The 20,519-nt window shown below is 50.5% G+C and overlaps 6 protein-coding genes across 6 annotated transcripts; 2 read left to right on the top strand and 4 right to left on the bottom strand.

Annotated features, from left to right (window-relative positions):
• Positions 1-39: 39 nt before the first annotated feature.
• Positions 40-6,327, top strand: HO173_010201 (uncharacterized protein; the record flags this gene model as incomplete). Its single annotated transcript, XM_037312087.1, has 5 exons — positions 40-225; positions 275-1,490; positions 1,547-2,103; positions 2,156-2,257; positions 2,305-6,327. 5 exons carry the CDS (start codon positions 40-42, stop codon positions 6,325-6,327), a joined length of 6,084 nt encoding a protein of 2,027 aa, XP_037161101.1.
• Positions 6,328-7,014: 687 nt separating this feature from the next.
• Positions 7,015-11,187, top strand: HO173_010202 (uncharacterized protein; the record flags this gene model as incomplete). The annotated part of the gene is made up of 1 exon (XM_037312088.1): positions 7,015-11,187. One exon carries the CDS (start codon positions 7,015-7,017, stop codon positions 11,185-11,187), a length of 4,173 nt encoding a protein of 1,390 aa, XP_037161102.1.
• A 750-nt stretch (positions 11,188-11,937) lies between these two features.
• On the bottom strand, positions 11,938-12,687 carry HO173_010203 (uncharacterized protein; the record flags this gene model as incomplete). The annotated part of the gene is made up of 2 exons (XM_037312089.1): positions 11,938-12,317; positions 12,588-12,687. 2 exons carry the CDS (start codon positions 12,685-12,687, stop codon positions 11,938-11,940), a joined length of 480 nt encoding a protein of 159 aa, XP_037161103.1.
• A 329-nt stretch (positions 12,688-13,016) lies between these two features.
• On the bottom strand, positions 13,017-13,929 carry HO173_010204 (uncharacterized protein; the record flags this gene model as incomplete). Its single annotated transcript, XM_037312090.1, has 2 exons — positions 13,017-13,115; positions 13,258-13,929. 2 exons carry the CDS (start codon positions 13,927-13,929, stop codon positions 13,017-13,019), a joined length of 771 nt encoding a protein of 256 aa, XP_037161104.1.
• Positions 13,930-15,455: 1,526 nt separating this feature from the next.
• HO173_010205 (uncharacterized protein) lies at positions 15,456-15,948 on the bottom strand (the record flags this gene model as incomplete). Its single annotated transcript, XM_037312091.1, has 2 exons — positions 15,456-15,748; positions 15,822-15,948. The coding sequence occupies 2 exons, from the start codon at positions 15,946-15,948 to the stop codon at positions 15,456-15,458; spliced, it is 420 nt and encodes a 139-aa protein (XP_037161105.1).
• A 3,548-nt stretch (positions 15,949-19,496) lies between these two features.
• On the bottom strand, positions 19,497-20,519 carry HO173_010206 (uncharacterized protein; the record flags this gene model as incomplete). The annotated part of the gene is made up of 1 exon (XM_037312092.1): positions 19,497-20,519. The coding sequence occupies one exon, from the start codon at positions 20,517-20,519 to the stop codon at positions 19,497-19,499; it is 1,023 nt and encodes a 340-aa protein (XP_037161106.1).

Consider the following 20,519-nt stretch of genomic DNA (forward strand, 5'->3'; position numbering starts at 1 on the left):
ACCACTGTATAAACCACGTATGGTGGCACGGAAAGGAGTATGGACGTTCTAGAGCCATGGCTGGCGGCCACTATAGAGGGAGAGCTGGGTGAGGCGTTACGTCATAAGGAGGAAGGCGCAAACAAACATCCATCGATTGGGCAGCCCCGAGGGCTATCGTATGATGATGGCAGTAATCTGAGGATAACATCTACAAAAAAGGGACCCGTTGTTCAGATCACTAAGGTTGGCAAACACCCGTTATTGCTATATCTTACTAACCCTGCGAGTGTAGTTCTTGACCTTCGACGAGCCTATACAAGTCACACTTTCTGACAGCGTTATACGTGTCAATGCTTCCATCACCAATCAGGCGTCTCAGAGATACGCTAAGAAGAACAAAAGAAATCTTACAGAGGGAACCGTTGGAGGCCTCATACAACTGCACGACTTCGAGATTGTCGCAACACATCTTGGTCCAAGAGATAAAAGGCTTACGCTCTATGTCAAAGAATTCAAGAGCATTGGCTCGGACGGATCTGGTAACTTTGGGGTCGCCCCTCAGGCTATTGAGAGCAGGGAGGGGACAAAGGAGCTTTTGAACAAGCTAGCAGACTTGCGAAGACACGGACCGGACGCACACTCCCACCAGTCAGCCGCTGCGTCACCAATCAGGTCTCAGCCCTGCACACAGACCTCCGACGCAGGGGAGAATCAGGGTAGCCAGATAGGCTTTGCAACTCAGGCACCTCGCTCTAACGCGTCTGTTGTTAGCAAGCCCAAGCCATCAGATCCAACTACCGGTATCAACATAGGCTCTATCTCCAGTGCAAACAGTGTCAAGTCATTACCTCCACCAACAAAGAGAAAATACGGGAGTTTTTTAGCGACTTCTTTGAGTCCCCGTCAAGTGCAGGCAACCCCTCAGAGACCAAGTGTTAATAGCACCAAAGCTCTCTTAGGCCTACTCCAACATCATAAGCGTACTCTACCGGTACCAGAGGTTATCCCGCAGCCAACAACTGTGTATTCCCTAGGGTACACTGCGGCCTCAATCGGACCCGCTGTCGTTGAGGAAGAGAACACAGCTTCTCGAGATACCACTCTCGCTCCCGGCGATGATGATGTTACCAGAGCTCCCATTGAAAGCCAGAAAAGAAAAAGACAGTCCCCGGACAAGACCCCAAGAAAGAAAGCAGCCGACAGTCATAGAGTACATGGGATCGACCAAGACTGTGGGAGCTTGGGTGTAGATTGTGACCTGGACACGAAGGCGGGATCTAGGGCAGCTGTAACCGAAGCCTCCATCAACGCACTCCATAGTCGGTCAGCCAGCTCCTCGATATCAAAAACTGCAGATTCGTACCCTAACGCCCCATTGGACCTCTCAGATCGTTCCATTTCAAAACTTACAACCTCGGTCTCCGGTCAAAACACCGGTCAAAATCGAATTAGGAGCAGAGACGTGAAAATTCTCAAAGACCAAGAGGCTTTGTTGAACCGTGCGGACTGTAAGTGATTCCAGGTAATCTTGATTCTCATACAGTAAATCTGACCAATCGTTTAGCTTGGCTGCCAGCAGAGCCTGGTCAGCGCGAGCCCACAGCAAACATACCAATCTCTTTACTCAAGAAGCTGAATCGGAAAGCGGACCTCCGTGCTCAACGGCCAACAAAGATACGGAATCAAGAAAACGGTTCAATGACCCCAAGTGCGGTAATTGACCAAACAGCCGACTCGGAATCAGATATACCTGTATCCTCAGGACAATGGCCCCTATCGCCTGAGCGTGATCAGCTACCACCGGACAGCAGTTTCGCAAGTGCCGAATATTCTGATCACTCAGTCCAAAAGACATCAAGTAATCCTCGCTCGATCTCGTCTTCACGAAGGCAGTCTCACGCATCAAGTTCATCTTATTCAATGCCATTGGGGCGACCAGCTTCGATATCAGCAGAGCGTTTTTCTAGAGGAGCAGGATCTCCTAGCATGGTGTCTCCTGGTCTTTCATCACCTAGCGTTACATCCACTTCAGCTGGCGAAGAGGTCCATCGATTCACGTGTCAAGCACCAGGTTGTGACAAGTCATACAAGAATTCTAGCGGCCTAAAATACCATGTAGATGTAAGTGATAAGTGATTCAGTCGATGAGATAGCTTCTACTAATCACTTCCAGCGTCATCACCCCAGTACAGGATCGTTCGAAAACTTCAGGTGCCCTGTGGAGGATTGCACCAAGTCTTATGCAAGTCCCGGTAGTCTCAAATACCACATCGAAGTCCGTTGTCCTATCATTGGTTCTTTGAGCAAGACTGATTGTTATAGCGTTACCATGATGGCAATCCAGCCACACCAAGCAATAGTGGGAGTGCCACTCCTACTGTGCCTGGCGAGTCTACTCCCATGTTTCCTGGTTTAAAATCCTGGAGTGAGCGTGACGGAGGGTCTGGACAGAAAGTCGTTGGTAAATGGGCCAACAATGAGTCGGATAGTGTACAAATCTCAGCTTCGATGTCACCTTTACTCGGACAGAATAGTGACTTGCTGCTTGATGCGCAGCCGGCTCCGGTCCAATCTGCAGCAACAAATCCGGCTGAGACCCATGCTGCCAAGGAAACATTTTCGCCCTTACTTCCAGCATCACCGACCCCAGAGTCAGACCTAGAGATGACAGTCCCACTCGCTCTTAACGAAGAGACCCATTCCATTGCAGGTAGCGCGCCGATGCAACATTTTCCTTCCACTGCTTCGCAGCCACCGGACCCATTTACGCAAGTCAAACGTACCCCTTACGTCAATGGTCGTGCGCACAATGAATCACTACCGGGTTCCAGAATTCTATCTTCGCCGTTAAAGGCGAACTTTAATCCTCTTATGAATGGCACTATCAATGACGATACTGAATTTGTGTCGGCATCAGTCACTTCTGGCCCCGAGACTTCCACCGCTGAGGCTCATGGTGAAAATGGAAGCTCTAACAACGTCGAGGACCAAAGTATTGCAAAGGTTGCTGCGAGGCTCGCGGAAGAAAACAACAGCCAAGAAATGACCAATGGCATTCTCGAGGAATCCAATGAAATGATCGCTGAAGTCCAACAAGAAAGGAGGAAGGCAGAGACAGCGGCAGATAAGCCAGATGACGCATCCTTAATCATGACCAAGAGCCAGAGCCAGAGTTCGAGGTGGAATCACCCATCCGTGGTCTCCGAAGCCAATGCAGAAGTTCAAACAGTACCAGAGAAGTCGCCGACACCCGAGGACAATCACATAGACCCTCCACCTCAGCTCCCTACGTCTGACCATGCCACCCACGTCGCTCCTGAGATGAAGCGCAAAGTTGCAGATTCGAGCTTTGTATCCCCAAATGTGGCCAAGCGACTGAAAAGGTTCAAGGTCCCGTCGGCCTTTAACTTCATTGAAAGGTCAGAGGTTCCGCGAGATCCATCAGAAGGAGCTCGGCAATACCGTCAGGACTTCTTGGCTTCCAGGAGAAGTAGCGAGAGCAGCACTCCTACGATGAGCCCCACAGTGTCTTTCATCACTTTTCCGGGGCCCACGTCAGAAGATCCACTAGAGCGGTCCCGGCCAGTCCGTCCGGAATTCTTGGCTTCCAGAAGAAGTAGCGAGACCAGTACTTCCACAAAGAGTCCAAATATAAACCTCACCGCACTCACGGGGTCGATCCGGGCTGACCGGCGCAATGCAGAAGTGGAAAAGAACGTTGGGAATGTGACTGTACAAAACCAGTCGATTGATACTGAGATTGAGCGCCAGAAGAAGATCGAGTTCGAAGAATTGTCGGCAAGATCTCCAATGCAAGAAATGAAGGATGCTGCACCGCTTCCGAATGGTACCACTTCTATGGAACCAGACGGCGGTGGTACAAAGCCTGGTGCGCAAGAGAATCCATCCTTTGATCCCGAAGCAGACTCTCTCATGTCCGTTGCGCAGAATACAGACGTCGAAGGTCCTGACGCAGAGCAGAGCCTGGTGATGGAGGCAAGCTTCTACGTCTCTACTGATGAAGCGCAGCGAGCTCAGTCTGTCGAGCTTGATGTATCCTTTCAGTCACCAGACCAGAAGACCGAGAATGACCTTGCGAACGCAAATGATGGCGCAGATCAGAATGTCGAGTCAGAGATTGACCTGACGGTTGCGAGCCATGGTCAACTGGTGAACACTGATGAGGACGCTCGGCCGGTGGACTCAAAATCAGACACAGCCCTCAAAGATTTACATCCTCGGGCAGACGAAATCGCCGAGCAGGGGAGCAATGCGCCGACACCAGAAGTAAGATTAGATCAAGTCGCTGAGCACGACACCGTCACGCTAGAATCCCTATATCAACAAACATCGTTCAGAGACAATGCAGACACTCAGGTGTCTGGAAAAACTATACCGGAGCCTACATCTCAACAGCAACCAGTCACAGTGGACGCAGGCATACCAATGCCTGATGAGATTGCAACGGAGCGCGCATCGCATCAACGGTTTAAAGAAGTAGACACAAACAGTCCGATGCATCACGTCTCGGTCAATCATGACATCACGCCCTTGAAATTTATTGCTCACACGGACGAGCCTATGAAACAAACCACGTCTCTATCTATTGCCGTCCCGGTCTTCGCCGCTGAGTCTGATAGAGATATTCAACCACATCTTTCTCCTGCGGCCGTTGAACCTGTTCTCCCACTAAGCACCCCTATGTCAGATCTCGAAGTGAAATCAGTCGAAGAGCACCAGAGCGCAATACAGCTGCCGATTCAAATCACTAAGCAGGAATATTCCGCACCTCATAACATTTTCGATATTTTCAAAGCAACGTATCCCTCCTACCCTGGAGACATCAATCATTTCGCGGCTATATGCAGAAAAATCAGCCAGCTCGTAAAAGCCAATCGAATGGAGCATCAATCTCTGTGGGATGACTTCATCGTCAGACACAAGCTCGAATATCCCCAGTACCTTCGACGATGTGCCGAAGAAGCAGAGGATGCCGTACCTTACGAAGAATTCTACCAAACTGAAATTGAGGCGCCTCAGTATCAAAACCGTGTCATCAATCGACGAAGCCTAGATGAAGCACTCGCTATCGTCGCACGGAAGCCTAGTGCTGATAGGGTGCACGTCGAGCCTATGAAGGAAGATGAGCTTCGCGTTGAGCTGGTGGAGCATATTTTCACTTCCAAGACAGACCCCGCTATTGAGAAGATGCATTATGAATATGCACCTGCCAACGATGATGGGCCACTGGAGCTGGTAGGAACCAAATCCGCACCGAAGCCGGCGAGCTCTGATGAAACTCAGCGGAAGTCGTCCGAATCGCGGGTCATTATTGATCTCACAGCGGACGATCCGCCAGACGAGCAGGCCAAGAGGACAAAGCAAGGAGAAATACTGCCCCATTCGAGTGTTCCACATCTAGTCAACGGTGTGTCTGGTGCGCCACGACCGTTGCAGTATCGTCGAGATAGCTCCGGCAGCCTACAACAGGTGCCCTATACTCCTCCTACAACGCGAGGCTCGTATAAGCCTCCACTTCCACAATCAATTCGATCACCGCTTGTACCCGCCACGACCTCGACCCAAAGCACTACCAAGAGCAATCGGCGATCTCTACTTTGGAAAGAGTCTGATCATGATGTCCATCAGAGCTCACCGAACGCAACCACAACCAACTCTCCGGAACGACTCCCTGCTTCAAAGCTGCGAGAGGTCCACGTCGGAGGATTCAGCAACGCCCGCTTACCACTCTCGGCAAAGCCGACCCCCAAGGACGTGAAGCAGAACCAAGGTTTGCTAAACACCTGCCACAGAGTGATTCAGTCCAATTGGGGGATCAGGGCCTATGAGTTGCTAGAGCTGGAATGCTTTCGTGGGCAGGTATTTTCAGAGACCATGATCGAGCTGCTGGCCGAAATTGCGAGCAAAGTCAATGTTCGTGAGGCGCGTAATCGAATAAAGGATGCCATAGATACTCGCGTTCGGGATAACGCTTGGCGAGGCGCCGATCACCCGAGTCAAGATCGGAAGATATTGAGGTCAGATCTCGAGGTGGTGAGAGGCGTTGTTGAAACCTCGAGTATGAGCACCACGAGTCCCTTTTCTCCACCTCATACTAATGCGGCGGTGGAAAAGCAAGACGAAGGTACGGCGTCTAAATGGTGGGACGACGAGGGTTCACCATATAGAAGCTTCGTCAGAGCTTACACTTCGATCCGGCAGGGTAACGGCAACAGCTTTGCCAAAGCCAACCGGGCGGAGCCAGCAGATGCCGAGAAAGTATACAAAGCTGCAAGTAGTGGTGTTCAGCCGAAGAAGATCGATATCATGAGATGGAACTTGTAGCTTCATAGCATAGCGCTCGGAGAAGATGTGACATACAGACTCATGCTTTGCTGTGGACGGGCATATATTGCTTCGAGCTTTCGACCAGCGTGTTCATTCATTCTAGCATAGATACCCCACTCCGCCTTGTCGCATTTAGCTTGTGGTCTACGAATTAGCGGCATCATCAATGATTAGCAAAACAAATCAAAATCCTGCAAGTGCTGTTGTAGCCCATAAAGAATACTTTAGAAACGTGTCTGTCGCCGGAAAAACATAAACTATATAGGTTAAAATAGTAAAACTTTGCTTGCGTTGTGGCAAAAACCCGGCCGATTAGTATAGTGGTTATTATGTCTCCTTTACACTACCCACGTGAGTCGGAGAAGGTCGCAAGTGTCAGTTCTAACCCCAAATTCCATTTTGTGGGCCTTGTCTTACAAAATTGCAGTCGAGCCTTGCATCGGTCAATTTAATTTTTTTGCTTATATATCCTCACATTAGGGAGGTCCATATGCTTTTTTCTGGCCGGGCTTTCACTGTTCAGTCACCATGCCATGTGGATTTTGTGCGCCGGAATTGCACCGCTGATCCCGCCCAGCCTCAACTCGGCTTGCGTCTCACCCCTCAACCTCTCCTTCACACCACAATGCAGCCAGAGAATGGCGGACCTCTTCATTTCCGCTTGTTCAACTCAATGTGGCATTTATGGATGAAGTTATCGTGCCAAAGGTCGAGAGCGCCCTCAATCCCGTCACTGCATTGGCTTTTCTAGCACTCGGTACCTCCAAACCCTATCTACTTGCGGGCGAGGGCCAATTTCTCAAAGTCTTCGACTACAAAAGAGGAACGTTGATTCGTACGGAGCAGATATTCAACTCGCAGGCAATTCATGGCATTGTCTGCAAATCCTTGCCGGAAGATGCCGGAAATAATGGAACCTGCCTCATCTGGGGTGGCCGATCCATCTGTCTTATCTCCATCGAAGCAGATCTTAATATAAACGGGAAACCCTTGGTCAAAACTCATCAACACATGCCGGAAGTCCTCTGGGATGATTGGATCCTCGATGCCTGCTTCCGACACCCCAATGTTACCGACAGCGGATCTGGAAAGAACACTGTCGAAGCCATCCTCGTGACCGCACACAATGATTTACTATGTCTAAAATTCGTTGAAGAATCCGCAGAAACGAGAGAAACCCGCTCCCTCTACCGTATCGCTTCAGGACCCAGTTCGATTCTGTACTCCGCGCACATGCTTTGGGCGGATGCTGGCCCACGCCTTCTCGTCGCTGCGGGTACGGTATTCGGAGAGGTCTTGCTATGGTCGTTTACTTCTGATCCTTCTGTATCTCCGGAGGTCAAGTTGCACTATAGATTTACTGGACATGAGGGGTCGGTCTTTGGAGTCAGGATATCAGAGGTGGCGCAGACTGGTGCTGTGAAACGTATCTTGGCCAGCTGCAGCGATGATAGGACCATCAGGACATGGGACATATCGGACACAAGCAGCAGTGAAAAGGTGGAACGGTTGTCAGATGGAGAACTCAACAACTCCGAAGCTGGCTTCCTAGATGAAACCAATGAAGTTAACTCGAGTGGATGCCTGGCTATGATAATGGGCCACGCTTCCCGGATCTGGGGCTTGCGTTTCCTGATCCAGAAAGACGGATGTTGGGACTTGATCTCCTACGGAGAAGACAGCACCGCACAAATCTGGCGTGTGAGTCCTGTTCTTGATATTGGCCGATCAATTTGGACGCCTCACAATCATGTTTATCGATTGAGCCATCAGACTACATACTCATTTCACTCTGGAAAAAACGTATGGGCAATGGCAGTCTTCCGAAAATCTGGTACGGAGTGTATTGTTGCTACTGGCGGAGCTGACGGACGTATCACAGCGTACAAGCCCCTTCTGCATGGAATGCCTACGCGGACGGGTGCTTGGACGAGCCAGTATACGATGGATGAGGTTTCGAAGACCTTCCAGACCACATCGAGTAAACCGAGTCCAACACAAGCAGGCAAAGCAAAATCCTCAACAGAAAACATTTTTGACTCTCTCAAAGGCTCTTGGAAGCTCACACGAAATCTTGACAGTCTTATGTCAGCCTATCCTTCTGGAAAACTGGATGGTAGAGCCAATTTCGCCGAGAGACCGCCTACAGACAGTATTTTCGATGCTGAGTATCTATATTCCGAGAGTGGGGATTTCATTACTCAGCAAGGCCTGACGATGAGGGCAACTCGTCAGTATGTGTATCGGTATAGCAGGATGACCGATGCGATCAGTGTGTGGTTTGTGAAATTGGATGATGGTAGCGCTGTAGACTACCTCTTCCATAAGCTGGACTTTCGAGAAACGGATCTCGGTGTCGATCCGAGCCCTGAAGTTTGGTCCGCAAGCGGATATCATCTTTGTGTTGAGGACAACTACAACGCTGATTACTCTTTTCATTTCAGAGATTCGAAGATTATACAGTGGCATGCGGTATTCGATGTTGATGGGCCTAAGAAGGACTATATGGCTAAGGCTACGTATACGCGCGATCAAGCAGAGAGTTTGGAACCTGAAGAGCCTGAATATGGGATTTCGCCATCCATGAGTAAGAATGCCCTAGGCAACCAAAGTAGACAAAAGAAGCCAGACGCTTTCAAGACCTACACGTGGATCAAAGAAAATGAGGTCCTGACTACCACTGAGCATGGAAACCTTCTGGTCGGCACCTTTATCTCTAATGCAGAAGCAAGCAACCTGGATGGTTGTCGGAATGTGATTTGGGAGCACGTTGGTTACCACACGAGTTTAACTTCGTCTTGCATTGCAACGGCTATCCCCTCTCTTGGGATAGCCCTGCTGACAGGCACCGACGGCACAATTAATTTGTACAATCATCGCAGCAGAGAGATTGATGCCATTGGCAAGCTCACCGGCAAAGCGGGCTTTCTCAAGGCCCATAGTCTTCACGAGCCGTGGAAGAGGTGGTTGCGACTGAGCCACCAAAGAGAGATTACAGGGGTGCTTGCCACATGCCTTGGCTCTTCTCAGGCAACTGTGTTCATGTTCTCGCCAGAACTGCATCCTGATGGCCAGTTAACGAAAGAAGAGGCAGGCGTTCCAGCAATCCACGAATACTGTCTTACCCTGCAACCAAAGTTCATAGTAACAAGTTCTTGCTTCCTCGAAACTGAAAAATGGATCATCCTAGGCTCCCGCAACGGAGATATAGCGATATACGACCTGACACACACCACACCGAATTCGGCAGTTGATGTCACCCCCGACTGCTTCCAAAGAATCCATGGCGAAGACGCCATCACTCTAATCCAAATTGTGCCCCGCGACGTCTCAAAGCTGACCGGCAGAATCGCTATCATAACCGCTGGTCGAGACGGCAAATGGGCAATCCATCACGTCTTTCACAAACTCCAAGATAGCAAGCTCTGTGTGACCCTCCAGACCATACACGTAGGTATGCCCCCATTCGGCCCAAATATTGAGGGAGCGTGCGTCGATCCGACGAGTAAGGATCTTCTGCTTTGGGGGTTTCGGAGCAAGCAATTTATCGTGTGGAATGAGTCACAGAAAACGGAGGTCATGACGGTGGATTGTGGAGGCGCTCACAGAAATTACGCGTATGCACACCGAAATGACGGTAGTGGTGGTGGTAATTTTGTGTACACAAAAGCTTCGATTTGTCATGTACTTTCGCAGACGCAAGCTTCTCATCAAGTCATCCAGCATGGAGGACATGGAAGAGAGATCAAAGCTATGGCTCTATCACCGGCAATCAAAACGGGCGACGATGTTGATCTTCGGTTCGTTGCGACAGGCGCAGAGGATACGGCCATTCGTATCTTCGATCTCAATGCGAGACTCAAGTGCTTGAGCATCGTCACTAAGCACACAACAGGCATCCAGCAACTGCGGTGGTCTTCGAATGGTCAGCTTCTCTTCAGCGCAGCTGGGTGTGAAGAGTTCTTCGTGTGGCGAGTGCAATCAGCGCCGTTCGTTACATTCGGTGTCGTCTGCGAGGCTCAGTGTCCAACCGTGACCGAGGAAGTGGATTTGCGAATCATGAATTTTGCGACAGAGGAGATCCATTCGACTCATGACCCGGACGATGTTCCATACGAGCCTGATTACCTCTTAAGTAAGGTGTACTCAGATTCCTCGATACGACTGTTTCGCTATCATACGGGCCGGGAAAGCTTCGAGCTCCTGACTGAAGGGTCTTACACGACATACTGTCTCACCCAAGCCGCCCACCTACACATCGGCGAAACCCTGAGCGGGCTTTGTACCGCCAGCACAGACGGTCATCTGGCTTTTTGGCCGCTTGCAAACCCTTTGTCATGGCACAGTGAGGATCTGCCAACACGTCCTCCATTGCACTGGAGTACGCGGAGTGGAGTCCACCAAAGCAGCGTGAAGGCACTGGACTCTGTGACCATATCGGAGTCAGAGACACTCATCGTGACGGGCGGTGATGATGGCGCCGTAGCTTTTACCCGTGTGGGGATCCATAGCCCGTCTGAGGTGGTATTTGAGGCTGCTAGTCTACTCATTCCCGGCGCTCACGCAAGTGCGGTGACGGGTACTGTTTTCATCGGCAAGCCCACTTCTGACAGGCAAGGTGAAAATCCGAAGGGCTTCGTACTCGCGAGCGTGGGCAATGATCAACGGCTGAAGATCTGGGAGGTCGGGATCGACACGACGCAAGTGGGAGCGGAGGGTATCACAATCTGTCGGATGGCGAATGTTTACACCTCCATCGCAGACGCCAGTTCCCTAGCAGCTTATCGCGATGCGAATGGACGGCGCTGGCTTCTCGTGGCTGGAATCGGCATGGAGAGGTGGAGCATTGGAGATTAGGGAGGCCGGGTTGCGTTTGGATAAAACGTTCGGAGCAGGAGTCTCGACGGTTCACGGATAAGTACAGTGCGCTATTGGTTCGATCGATGGTGCATAAGCCTTAGTACATGAACCGGCACTGCCTTTCCGGGTTATTGAATCCGGAAGCTGAGCCCTAGTACTCTGGACGATATTCCTTATGCTCCTCGCTCGTTTCGACGATGACTTTGGGCTTTATTTTTAATTTAATTTTTTTGTCGACTTCTTCCAGCATCATCAACGAACATCACTGTCACAAAACACATGTCCAAAATCTCAAAGTCGCAGCCTTTACAACAAATATTAGTGTGGTAGTTGCACGCTTACACATCGAAGCGCCTCCAGCTAAACACTGCCACGCAAACGGATGCCATACCCACCTCGCCCCGACACAGCCCATATGCCCTTCCCTTCACTTCCCAAAGCTCACCACAAAGACGCGGATTTGAAAACTGCTCTGATCTACGCCGTCAAATCAGCCCAAGTAGCCCGCATCAACAGCGCCTGATTTACCCCGTTGAAGCAGCAAGCAGTCAGCAGTACGTAAAACCCACAGCCCCAAAACCATAACACTCCATCACATGCACCAAACCCGCCACAATCGCAGCCGTCGGACGATGATCCAGCTGAGATAGATGGCGCTTCGAGAACAATAACCACTGCCCTCGGGACAGCTTTCAACAGTCGGAGCGTTTCGGTAGCTCATGCACGTACTAGTACGGATCTATCTTCCTACAACATGTGCAACCCTTTTACAGTGTATTTGCAGTCGGTGTCGGAAAAGCCGCTTTGGGCCAATGGCGCCCCGGATCGGCGATCAGATCCGTTTGGGCTGGGGCTCACGCGCTTTGCAGGTTTGTGCGTGTTGGACGGAGCTGGAGGCGAGGCGAGGCGAGGGTTGCAGCGTCGAAGAAGATTAAATGCTGGCGGCGGTGTAGGTAGGTCGGTTGATTGGCTGACGTTGAGGTCGTTTGCTCGCGCGCGCGTCGGGTTTCCAACGTGCTTGTTTTCATCGGTGTCTTTTCCATGTTGTTGTCTGGTTTGAGGGGAGCGAAGCGGATGTGGATGTTTTGCGCCGGAGCAAGGTGAGTTCTTCTCGTTCAACGGTGTCACTGTTTGGCCGAGTAATCAGAGAATAACAGCATCGTGGCTGCATCCAGATACGCCACCGTTCCGACCGTCTTTGGTTCAGGCACGTCTTTGGATCAGGTTCGAGACTGGGTTGTAGAAGTCGAGGGTTGAATTATTCAGGAAAGGCTACATTTTATCAAGCGAAGGTTTCAGAGCGGAATGCATTGCTGGTGCTTGATGCGGATATGAGAGGATAGATAGCACGGATGTGATCGAGACCGTTGTGGGATTTTGCCTTCGATGATACATACGTGCAATGCAGTCAGTGCACCTGCTTTTTGTATCTTTGTAGAATAGAATCGATCCAAGCTCTCGTTCATCATCATCATCATGTCCGTAAAGCTTCCTCATCTGCTTCCAACAAAGAACTATCGAGCCAGGGCTGGAATGGTGGACCAACTAACTGGTCCACTACCAGTGACCGTTATTCTACGAGTTGTGGTGTGTTTGGAACAGCAACCAACTGGTTAATGAGGGAGCTTTTATAATCTTTTTAAAAGTGGTTTTTGGTTGGCTGGCATATTTATGGGCTATGGCTTGGTGTGGGCTTTTGTATGTTTGCCCCTGTTTTGCTTTTTTCTGCCTTTGCTGGTGTTTTTTTTGGTGTTGGGTTTTTTAATGTGTTGGGTTAAACCCTTTTCCACTTCTTATCGAGCGCTGTGGATCTGCACCATATCTATCTACGGCAAGATGAACCCGCACCTCTGCTTGACTAGCTCTACCCTGTCGCACTCGCGGCCCAGCATTGCGACTAGACTGGCGATGACTTGTTCGAATGGCTGGGTTTAGAGATCTTAATTAGTTTTTGTTTGTCTCTCGATTCGACGATCTTCTCTTTGTTTTTCTTTCCTTGGAGAAATAAAACGTTTCATAGGATTGGGGAAATGTAAGAAAAGAATTATCAGAGCGAGTGTCACCTACCGCACTCCCAGGCGCCCACTCCCCCCTCACCATCACGCGTCTCTTGGTATCCGGCCCATCGACCAGCTCGCTGCCCAGAACCGCCCCCAGCTTCCCATCCCTGACGTTGCGAAGCTCCATCAAGCCCACGATCGTTCCGTCTTTGCTTGCCCTCGCCGGCCCCAGCGGCTGCCAGACGCAGCACTCGTGACCGATGCGGACGAGGTAGTCCCGCATGTGGACCACGGCACCGGTGCGGTCGTCGTCGTCGAACCTTGACGGGTCGCACACGAGATCTTGCGTCAGGCCCGTCTTGGGGTAGGTGATGAGTGTCGTGAGGGTATCGCGGATGTAATTTATGACGGCGACGCCTCCGCGCTTGTCGACGTCCTCGCGGAGAATGGCGATGTCGTGTACTCGGTCGTGGGACGCTGGGGTTGTTTTGTGGTAGATTTCGTAGTTCGGGTTGCGTGTCGTGCAGTGAGGGGAGGGGCGGAGATGCTGGACGTAGTAGCTTGAGAAGGTCAGGTAGTACGTCGAGTTGGTGGGCTTGCGGTCGAAGCTCTTGGGATAGTTCGGATTGGGGGTCTGGCGGCTTGAGTGAAAGGCGCCGAATGCGTGGGGGTAGGGAGTCGGCTTAGTGGAAGGCGGGTTCGGCGTGTATGGTGCGAGACTATGATTGAAGGGATCCATGTTGAGGGAGAAGAAAGCTATGAAGTTCTCGAGTCGGGAATTTTGGTAGATGCTGCTGTGGAGTGTTGTTGTTGTTGTTGTTGTTGCTGAAGAAGAAAGAAGAGCAGGTAGAGATCTGTCTTGGAAGGTGACAACGAGCTACGCACAAAGTGGGGAAAGATATGAGTGTTAGACAAACAGGGGAGTATCTTATGATGTCGTTTCTCGTGAAAGAAGACTAAACAATGTGGGTTCGACTTGTAACTCAGAGTGCAAGTGGGTTTAACAACGGCAGTATTGGGGCTATTAGTTAAGGGAGGAGGAACAGCAAATGACATTTAATCTTTGCCGCCGACGACTAAGCAATCGGTAGTGTCTCGAGTTTGGCAGGCTAGTATGTATGTGCTGATAGCCCTTGGGCAAGTTCCCAGTTGCTGTTAGTGAATCTTTCAACCTGCTTTCCAAAGACTTCGCACTCTGCATTTTGTAGAGCATTGGCCCAACCGATCCTCTTTGTACGGTTCAAAATCTCTAGCCAGCTACCAAAACCGTTCGCCTGCCAGACTCGCGTAGATGTTGCAATGCGCTTAGTGAAGAATGTTGTATCTTCCTCGTTCAGCGAATGATTGCCTCCTATGAACACTGGCCATGTATAGTATCCCCATTACAATTGGAGAAGTGCTTTATCGATGATTTAACAGTCTTTTTCAAGCACAAAGTCTTCCAATTGGCCAATCAGTTGCCTGATATCCGGGTTACGAGGCCCGAAAAGGTCACGATTGAGGAAGATGAGCATGGCAATACGGCAAGCTGAGAGCAGATAGTCGAGATTCTGCATTTGCCCCTTTGGCTTCCGAGTCTCAAGCGAGATCACCCGATGTTAGAGGCTATATCGCACGCTATCGAGGGATATCAGCTCTCCACGTCTGATAGAGTCGTCAAAACTGGTCAGTCGATCCGTAAGATAACGCAAGTCGTGGAAGATGTCTATCATCTTTGCACAGACTTCTTCTGAGGTACCCCGGTCATATAAAATCGGGCAAGAAGGTGAAAATTCGGAAAGGATGATCGGGTGGTTTGGTGACCGCGGAAATCGAGGAGGTGCTAACAGCGTGGCTGAGGAGAGCAAATATTGCTTGTATAATACGAAAGACTCCAGTTAGTCGCCACCAGTCTTTCTCAACTTCCGGTTTCGTCTCTTGTGATAACCCACCATAAGATGAACAACTGAAGCATTCCATCCCACCCGAACTGCTGCAAGCCGCCTCTTATCCTTACCATCTCTTCGAGAGCAACCATGTCAACGCTCAGCTCGTGGTGGTTGCCAGTCGTGCTTTGAAATCGAGTGGTCAGCGTTAATAGGTCTGGAACCTTTTGGCTGCTCACGTAGAAGTGGGCTAGAGGTGTGAAAGAAAGCCAGAAAGAGGAGGCCATGCCGCACAATCAGAACGCTCGGGGAAGTCGTGGCCAAATCATCGGGCGTTATCCAATGATTGAAGCAAACGACGACTTGTGAGAGGATACTTCTCTAGGACATCCGAATAGGGTCATATTATCTCCATTGCTGGAAGCAGTGCCACGGCGCCTATCGTGGTAGCGGACACAGAATCGACAGAACCTTGGAGTCTCGAATAAATGAGACGGATTGTCTCTATCTTCTGGGCTATTGTCCTTGGACTACTAGGCCTTCCCTGGATGTTATCAAGGTGGGCCGCAGCGAAATTGAGGGTTGCGAGGAAGAGGAGAGGGTCTGCCACGGTGTGGGGCATCCATCTTTTGGTCAGAGGATGTTGACCTCTGCCGGTTTCTACCAAGCGGAAATTGAGAGCCCCAATTTTGACTGTCATTGTAGAATCAGTGGCTGCATGAATATGGGGTTGCACGCTCAAAGGGAGGGTACGACAGAAGCTTACATTGGTTCAAAACATAGCCATTGTATCGACTATCTCCTCCAACTGGCAAAGCATCGAATGGATCAATACTGTCTTCTTCAAGTAGCTGTTTCGGGCCTGACGGACCTTGCATGGAGGATATCTGCATTTATGGATGCATTTCGCATGCCCACAAGATATGGAACACGAGCGATCGACATCATTGCGTGCTGGGGTTGGCAACGTTGACCGAGCAACGGTGACGAGTCACTGATGTCAAGCCGAATTTTGTTACCTCCAGGCTGTCTTTGACGTTTTATCTCGCTCCGTTTCTTCTTCTGACGATAATCGCGCGTTGCATTCGAGCGGACAAATTGGCGGAGGCCCTTCTTCTTTCCACTGCTCTGGCTCGCTGAGGTTAAACAAAAGTCAATCCCTTTGCCGGCTGCGCTCTGAGAATGGGAGCAACCTTGCAGGCTTTTGTCCGCGATTGCATCACACATGTTGCTGACATTGTGGCGCGTTGCAATTCTAGAAGGACAGTGAAGTAGAATGATACGACCATGGCACGGTGACAATTCATCAGCAGCGCTTCTAAGAAGTTGTACTCTAGGCTATTACGTGCACTATATGGAAAAGTGGAAGGTTCCAATGGATTGTGCAGGGGTACTGGAGCGGCAGAGGGATAAATGGTTTGTAGAAAGAGATACTTGGATTTTGAGGGCAAAACGAACAGCTATCTAGTGGTAACAGTCTGAAGATGTAATATGCTTGGCCATGCATCTCGTATGACCCAGATGCATAAGTTGTAGATCAACGAGGAGGGAATAGGTACCTTTGCTTTGATCTTATTGCCCTATTGCTGATTGAGGTCTGCGCTTTAGTCTCATAGGCTAGGCCGTAAAGGGCCAATGCTCAAATGCTTGGCATCAGCATCAACGCCTGGCGCATGTCGGATGTGATGTGGCAGATGGCAGATGGGGGATGGCGTCAATCGGAAAGGAAGGAAGGAAGGAAAGAAGGGACGACCTGCGTTCCATTCGGATGATACGAGTATCCATGGTGCCGTATCGCCAGTCTCACCAGCAAATTCCCACCAGTCGCATGTACCTTCTCATCGAGGTCGCTGTCGCCTGGAGGATGGATATACTCGGTTCGTTCTTTCGGCCTATATGTGTGAACGAGATGTCGGTCAAGGAGGCCTTTTCATTTGAAGTCTCTCGAATACGAGAACACACACACACACCTTCGGGCTAATTACTAATTCATACCCCGAAACTATGAATCCTTACCGAATCATACCCTAATTACTGAATCATACCCCTAGGGGTATGATTCAGTAATTCCATTACTTGGGGTATGATTTGGTAATTTGCCATTCATGACAAAAATCGCAAAGGAGAAAATTCGCGACCTGGGCCATCCGACCATAGAAAAGAGGAAATATCTCCGACCGTATTTAATGGGTGACCTACCAGCTTAAATATCAGACGAAAGCCGAGTGGGGGTTAGCAGCAGCTCCCACGGGGGCCCTATTTAGGTTTAAATAGGGGTCTGGCTGTCAAGCGCAGACTCCCCCGGGACCAGGCTTTTTTGCGCTTGACAGCCAGACACCCCTATTTAGACCTAAATAGGGCCCCCTGTAGGGCCGTCGCAGGGCCCCCGTGGGGGCTGCTAACAGTGGGCTAAATTTGCCCCCAGCCTGTCTACACCCAGTCTGTGACTCTCCACACAGTCTTCACTCCCAATAGTCTAAACAGAAGTTTGATAAATTACCGAATCTACCCCAAGCATTATTTACCGAATCATCCCCAATTTTGGTGTGGGTTGATTCGGTAATTAGGGTATGATTCGGTAAGGATTCATAGTTTCGGGGTATGATTCGGTAATTAGCCCCACACACACACACACGCACACACATACACTCCCATAAACCTCTCTCCCTCCACAGTATACCACCCGTCCCTGCTCTGGATTGTTCTTCTTCGATCAAAATGTCTCAAGCAGCGGTTCAAATGGCTCACACGTTGCCTTCTCAAGCCGGGAATAAGACTTTCACGTTAGTTTCTCTTACTTAGATTGAGTCACTCATGTCTCAAGCACTACCCTGAAGCCGAATCCTCTATCTGATCAAGTTGATCTCTGTATTTCAAAATAAATCCCAACGATAACCGTAAACGTTTATCCTTGTGCTGTCCGAGAGATCAGTACGAAAAAGATCTCTATCTGTTGCACCTGCCACGACCAGAAGACTTGATATTCTACACGTCAATATGTGTGTATCAAAACAAAGGTCAATAATCTCATCGCTTGTCATAGTAAGAAAAATCGGAATGATGTATCTGACTGTTTAAAGATCTCATCAACAGCGGTTGAACACAAAGAGACATCGAGTACGTGATTCAGAAGATAGGAGTACGAAACGATAGCGACGCATTTTTTACAGAACGATGGGCTGCCAGCAAGAGCGATAAGTCAAGTTGACAAGAGCACGAGGGATAGGGGCAGCAAAGGAAATGGAACGAAGCCAGAAAGGACTCAAAGTCGAAGTCTTAGGAAATTAATTTTCTATTCTCACGAGTAACGATGGGGAGCCACATCGTCCATGGGGAATGATACACCACCGGTGACATGCAACACTTACGCGGCTGCCATCTCGCTCAGCAACCCACTTCCATTGAAGTGCAGTCTGCTCCCCAATCTATCAAACCAGCCCATAATACCCTACGCTACCGGTCCTTCTTCTTTACCGCTTCTCTCCCGCAGGCCAGCCATCTTACCAACGCATCCCCCAACTTCCTCGAGAACCCGAGATCTTTCAGTCCCAAAAGCATCTCGAAATGTTCGTCTCCGGACCGACTCCAAGCACGCTAAAGTGGCTCAGTACTCCCATCCCAGCCTCCAGCCTCGAAAAAGCGACTCTTCGTACTCGAGTCCCGTCTGTCACGATTCCACCAAAGGCACAATCTACCCTACTCGTGCAGATCCCACCAATGAGACACCGGCGACCTCGTTGCAACTTTCAATCTCACACCCGACCAACCGTCCCAGCCACGCACGCCCCATCCTTCCTCCAACGTCGCTGCCCGCCCGCAAGCGCGGATCCTGGGCTCAGTCGTCGTCGTCGTCGTCGTCGTGAGTACAGTTCGCCGCGTAGCCGGACGCGGTACTTGTGGGGACTGTCTCTGTGAATGCCAAATGTTACTCGCTCGGGTCTAGACGGCTCGGGGATGGAGTTACTTGGCGTATGATGGATAGAGGCATTGGTGGGGGGGGGGTGGGGTGGGTGCTTGGTGCGCTGCGGAATCTCGTCACGGGTTTGGTTTGCGGGTTTGGGTTTGGGGGTTCTCGGCGGGTTGATCGGGGTTGGATGACCGGTAGCTCTTGAGCGGGGTCGGAGCGATGGATGGAATGGGGGAGGACGGCTTTGGTGGTTGGGAAGGTGTGGAGGCGCGATGTTTCGTAGGGGTTGCGAGAAGTGAGGGCGAGAGCTGTGATGGAGTGTTGGCCATCGAGGGATTGTAGATGTTGGGATGGGCTGAGGGAAAATCTGATAGAGAGGTGGAGGCCATGATGATTGCTTTTTGTGGAACACTAAGTGAACAGATTGAAGAAGATTTAAAACAAGAAAACGTGATCTCATAGCATGCTACCCAGAAAATGCCTGCAAAATGCCGCTAATATGCCAAGGTTATTCGTCACTCTCTTAAACAAGCCCTACACATCCTCATGCCTGAAAGGCTCATAAGCCGTCCCCCTATCTCCAACGTTGTTCAGAGGCATATGCGGCGCTTGATACCCTGGCCCGCTCTGATATCCCTTCTGCGGCGCCCCATAGCCCTGTCCGCCCCTCAACGGACTCTCCACCCTCTCATACTGGTATGGGCCTTGTTGATCTCTGAATCTGCTTCTTGCTGGTCCATCACCATATCCCTTGATCTTGTCGCTCCTTCCACTGCAGCAGCACGAGCTGAAAAGCCAGAAGAGGCCTGAAGCGAGAGAGAATAGAACACCGAGCCAGATCGTCACGTAGATGCTACTGCCGAGGGAGCCATGGACGTCGTATTTCGTCAACGCATCATTGAAGGTGCCCGTCAACGTGGCGTAAAGGATGGTAGACGTGAGGGCAAATCCGATGAAGAAGAGGGAGCTGATGCTTGACACGATGGTAGTTGCCAGGCTGCCCAAGCGTGAGAAGAGAGCTAAGAAGCCAACCAAGATCTCGGCGATGGTGCTGATGAGCGCAACGAGGTAGGCGATGAACATCCATTTCGCAACGGTCTTGTATGTATTCAGACCATCGCGCAACTCTTTGCTGAAGAACTGGTCGATGCCAGTGTTGTTGAGATCCCATACCTCTACCGGATTGAACCAAAACTCGTTCTGATGTGGCGAGCAGTAGGTGACGTGGTCAGTCACGCTGCCGCTGCTGTTGGTCTGAAAGTCTCCAGAGCAGTAGTTCCACAAGCTGACATGGTAGAAGTCCTTGACACCAAGGGCTGATTTGGCGACGGAGGTCGTATCGTTGAGAATCGTGTCTGTCAGGGCGTTGGAGGGGAGATTCAGCAATGAAGGGTCGATGCTGATGTGGGAGGTGTTGGCTCTGAAGAAATAGAGTTTGTTGTAGAAGCTGTTGCTCTTGTTCGTTCCTCCAAGACCGACTATGATCAGGCAGACGAGAGAGGCGATGGTCAAGGCCATAGGCACAAAGATGCAGGCGAAGCGGCCAGCTTTTCCCAT

The sequence above is a fragment of the Letharia columbiana genome (assembly GCF_014066305.1).
Source record: "Letharia columbiana isolate WasteWater2 chromosome Unknown Sc0000046_s0, whole genome shotgun sequence".
NCBI lineage: Eukaryota > Fungi > Ascomycota > Lecanoromycetes > Lecanorales > Parmeliaceae > Letharia > Letharia columbiana.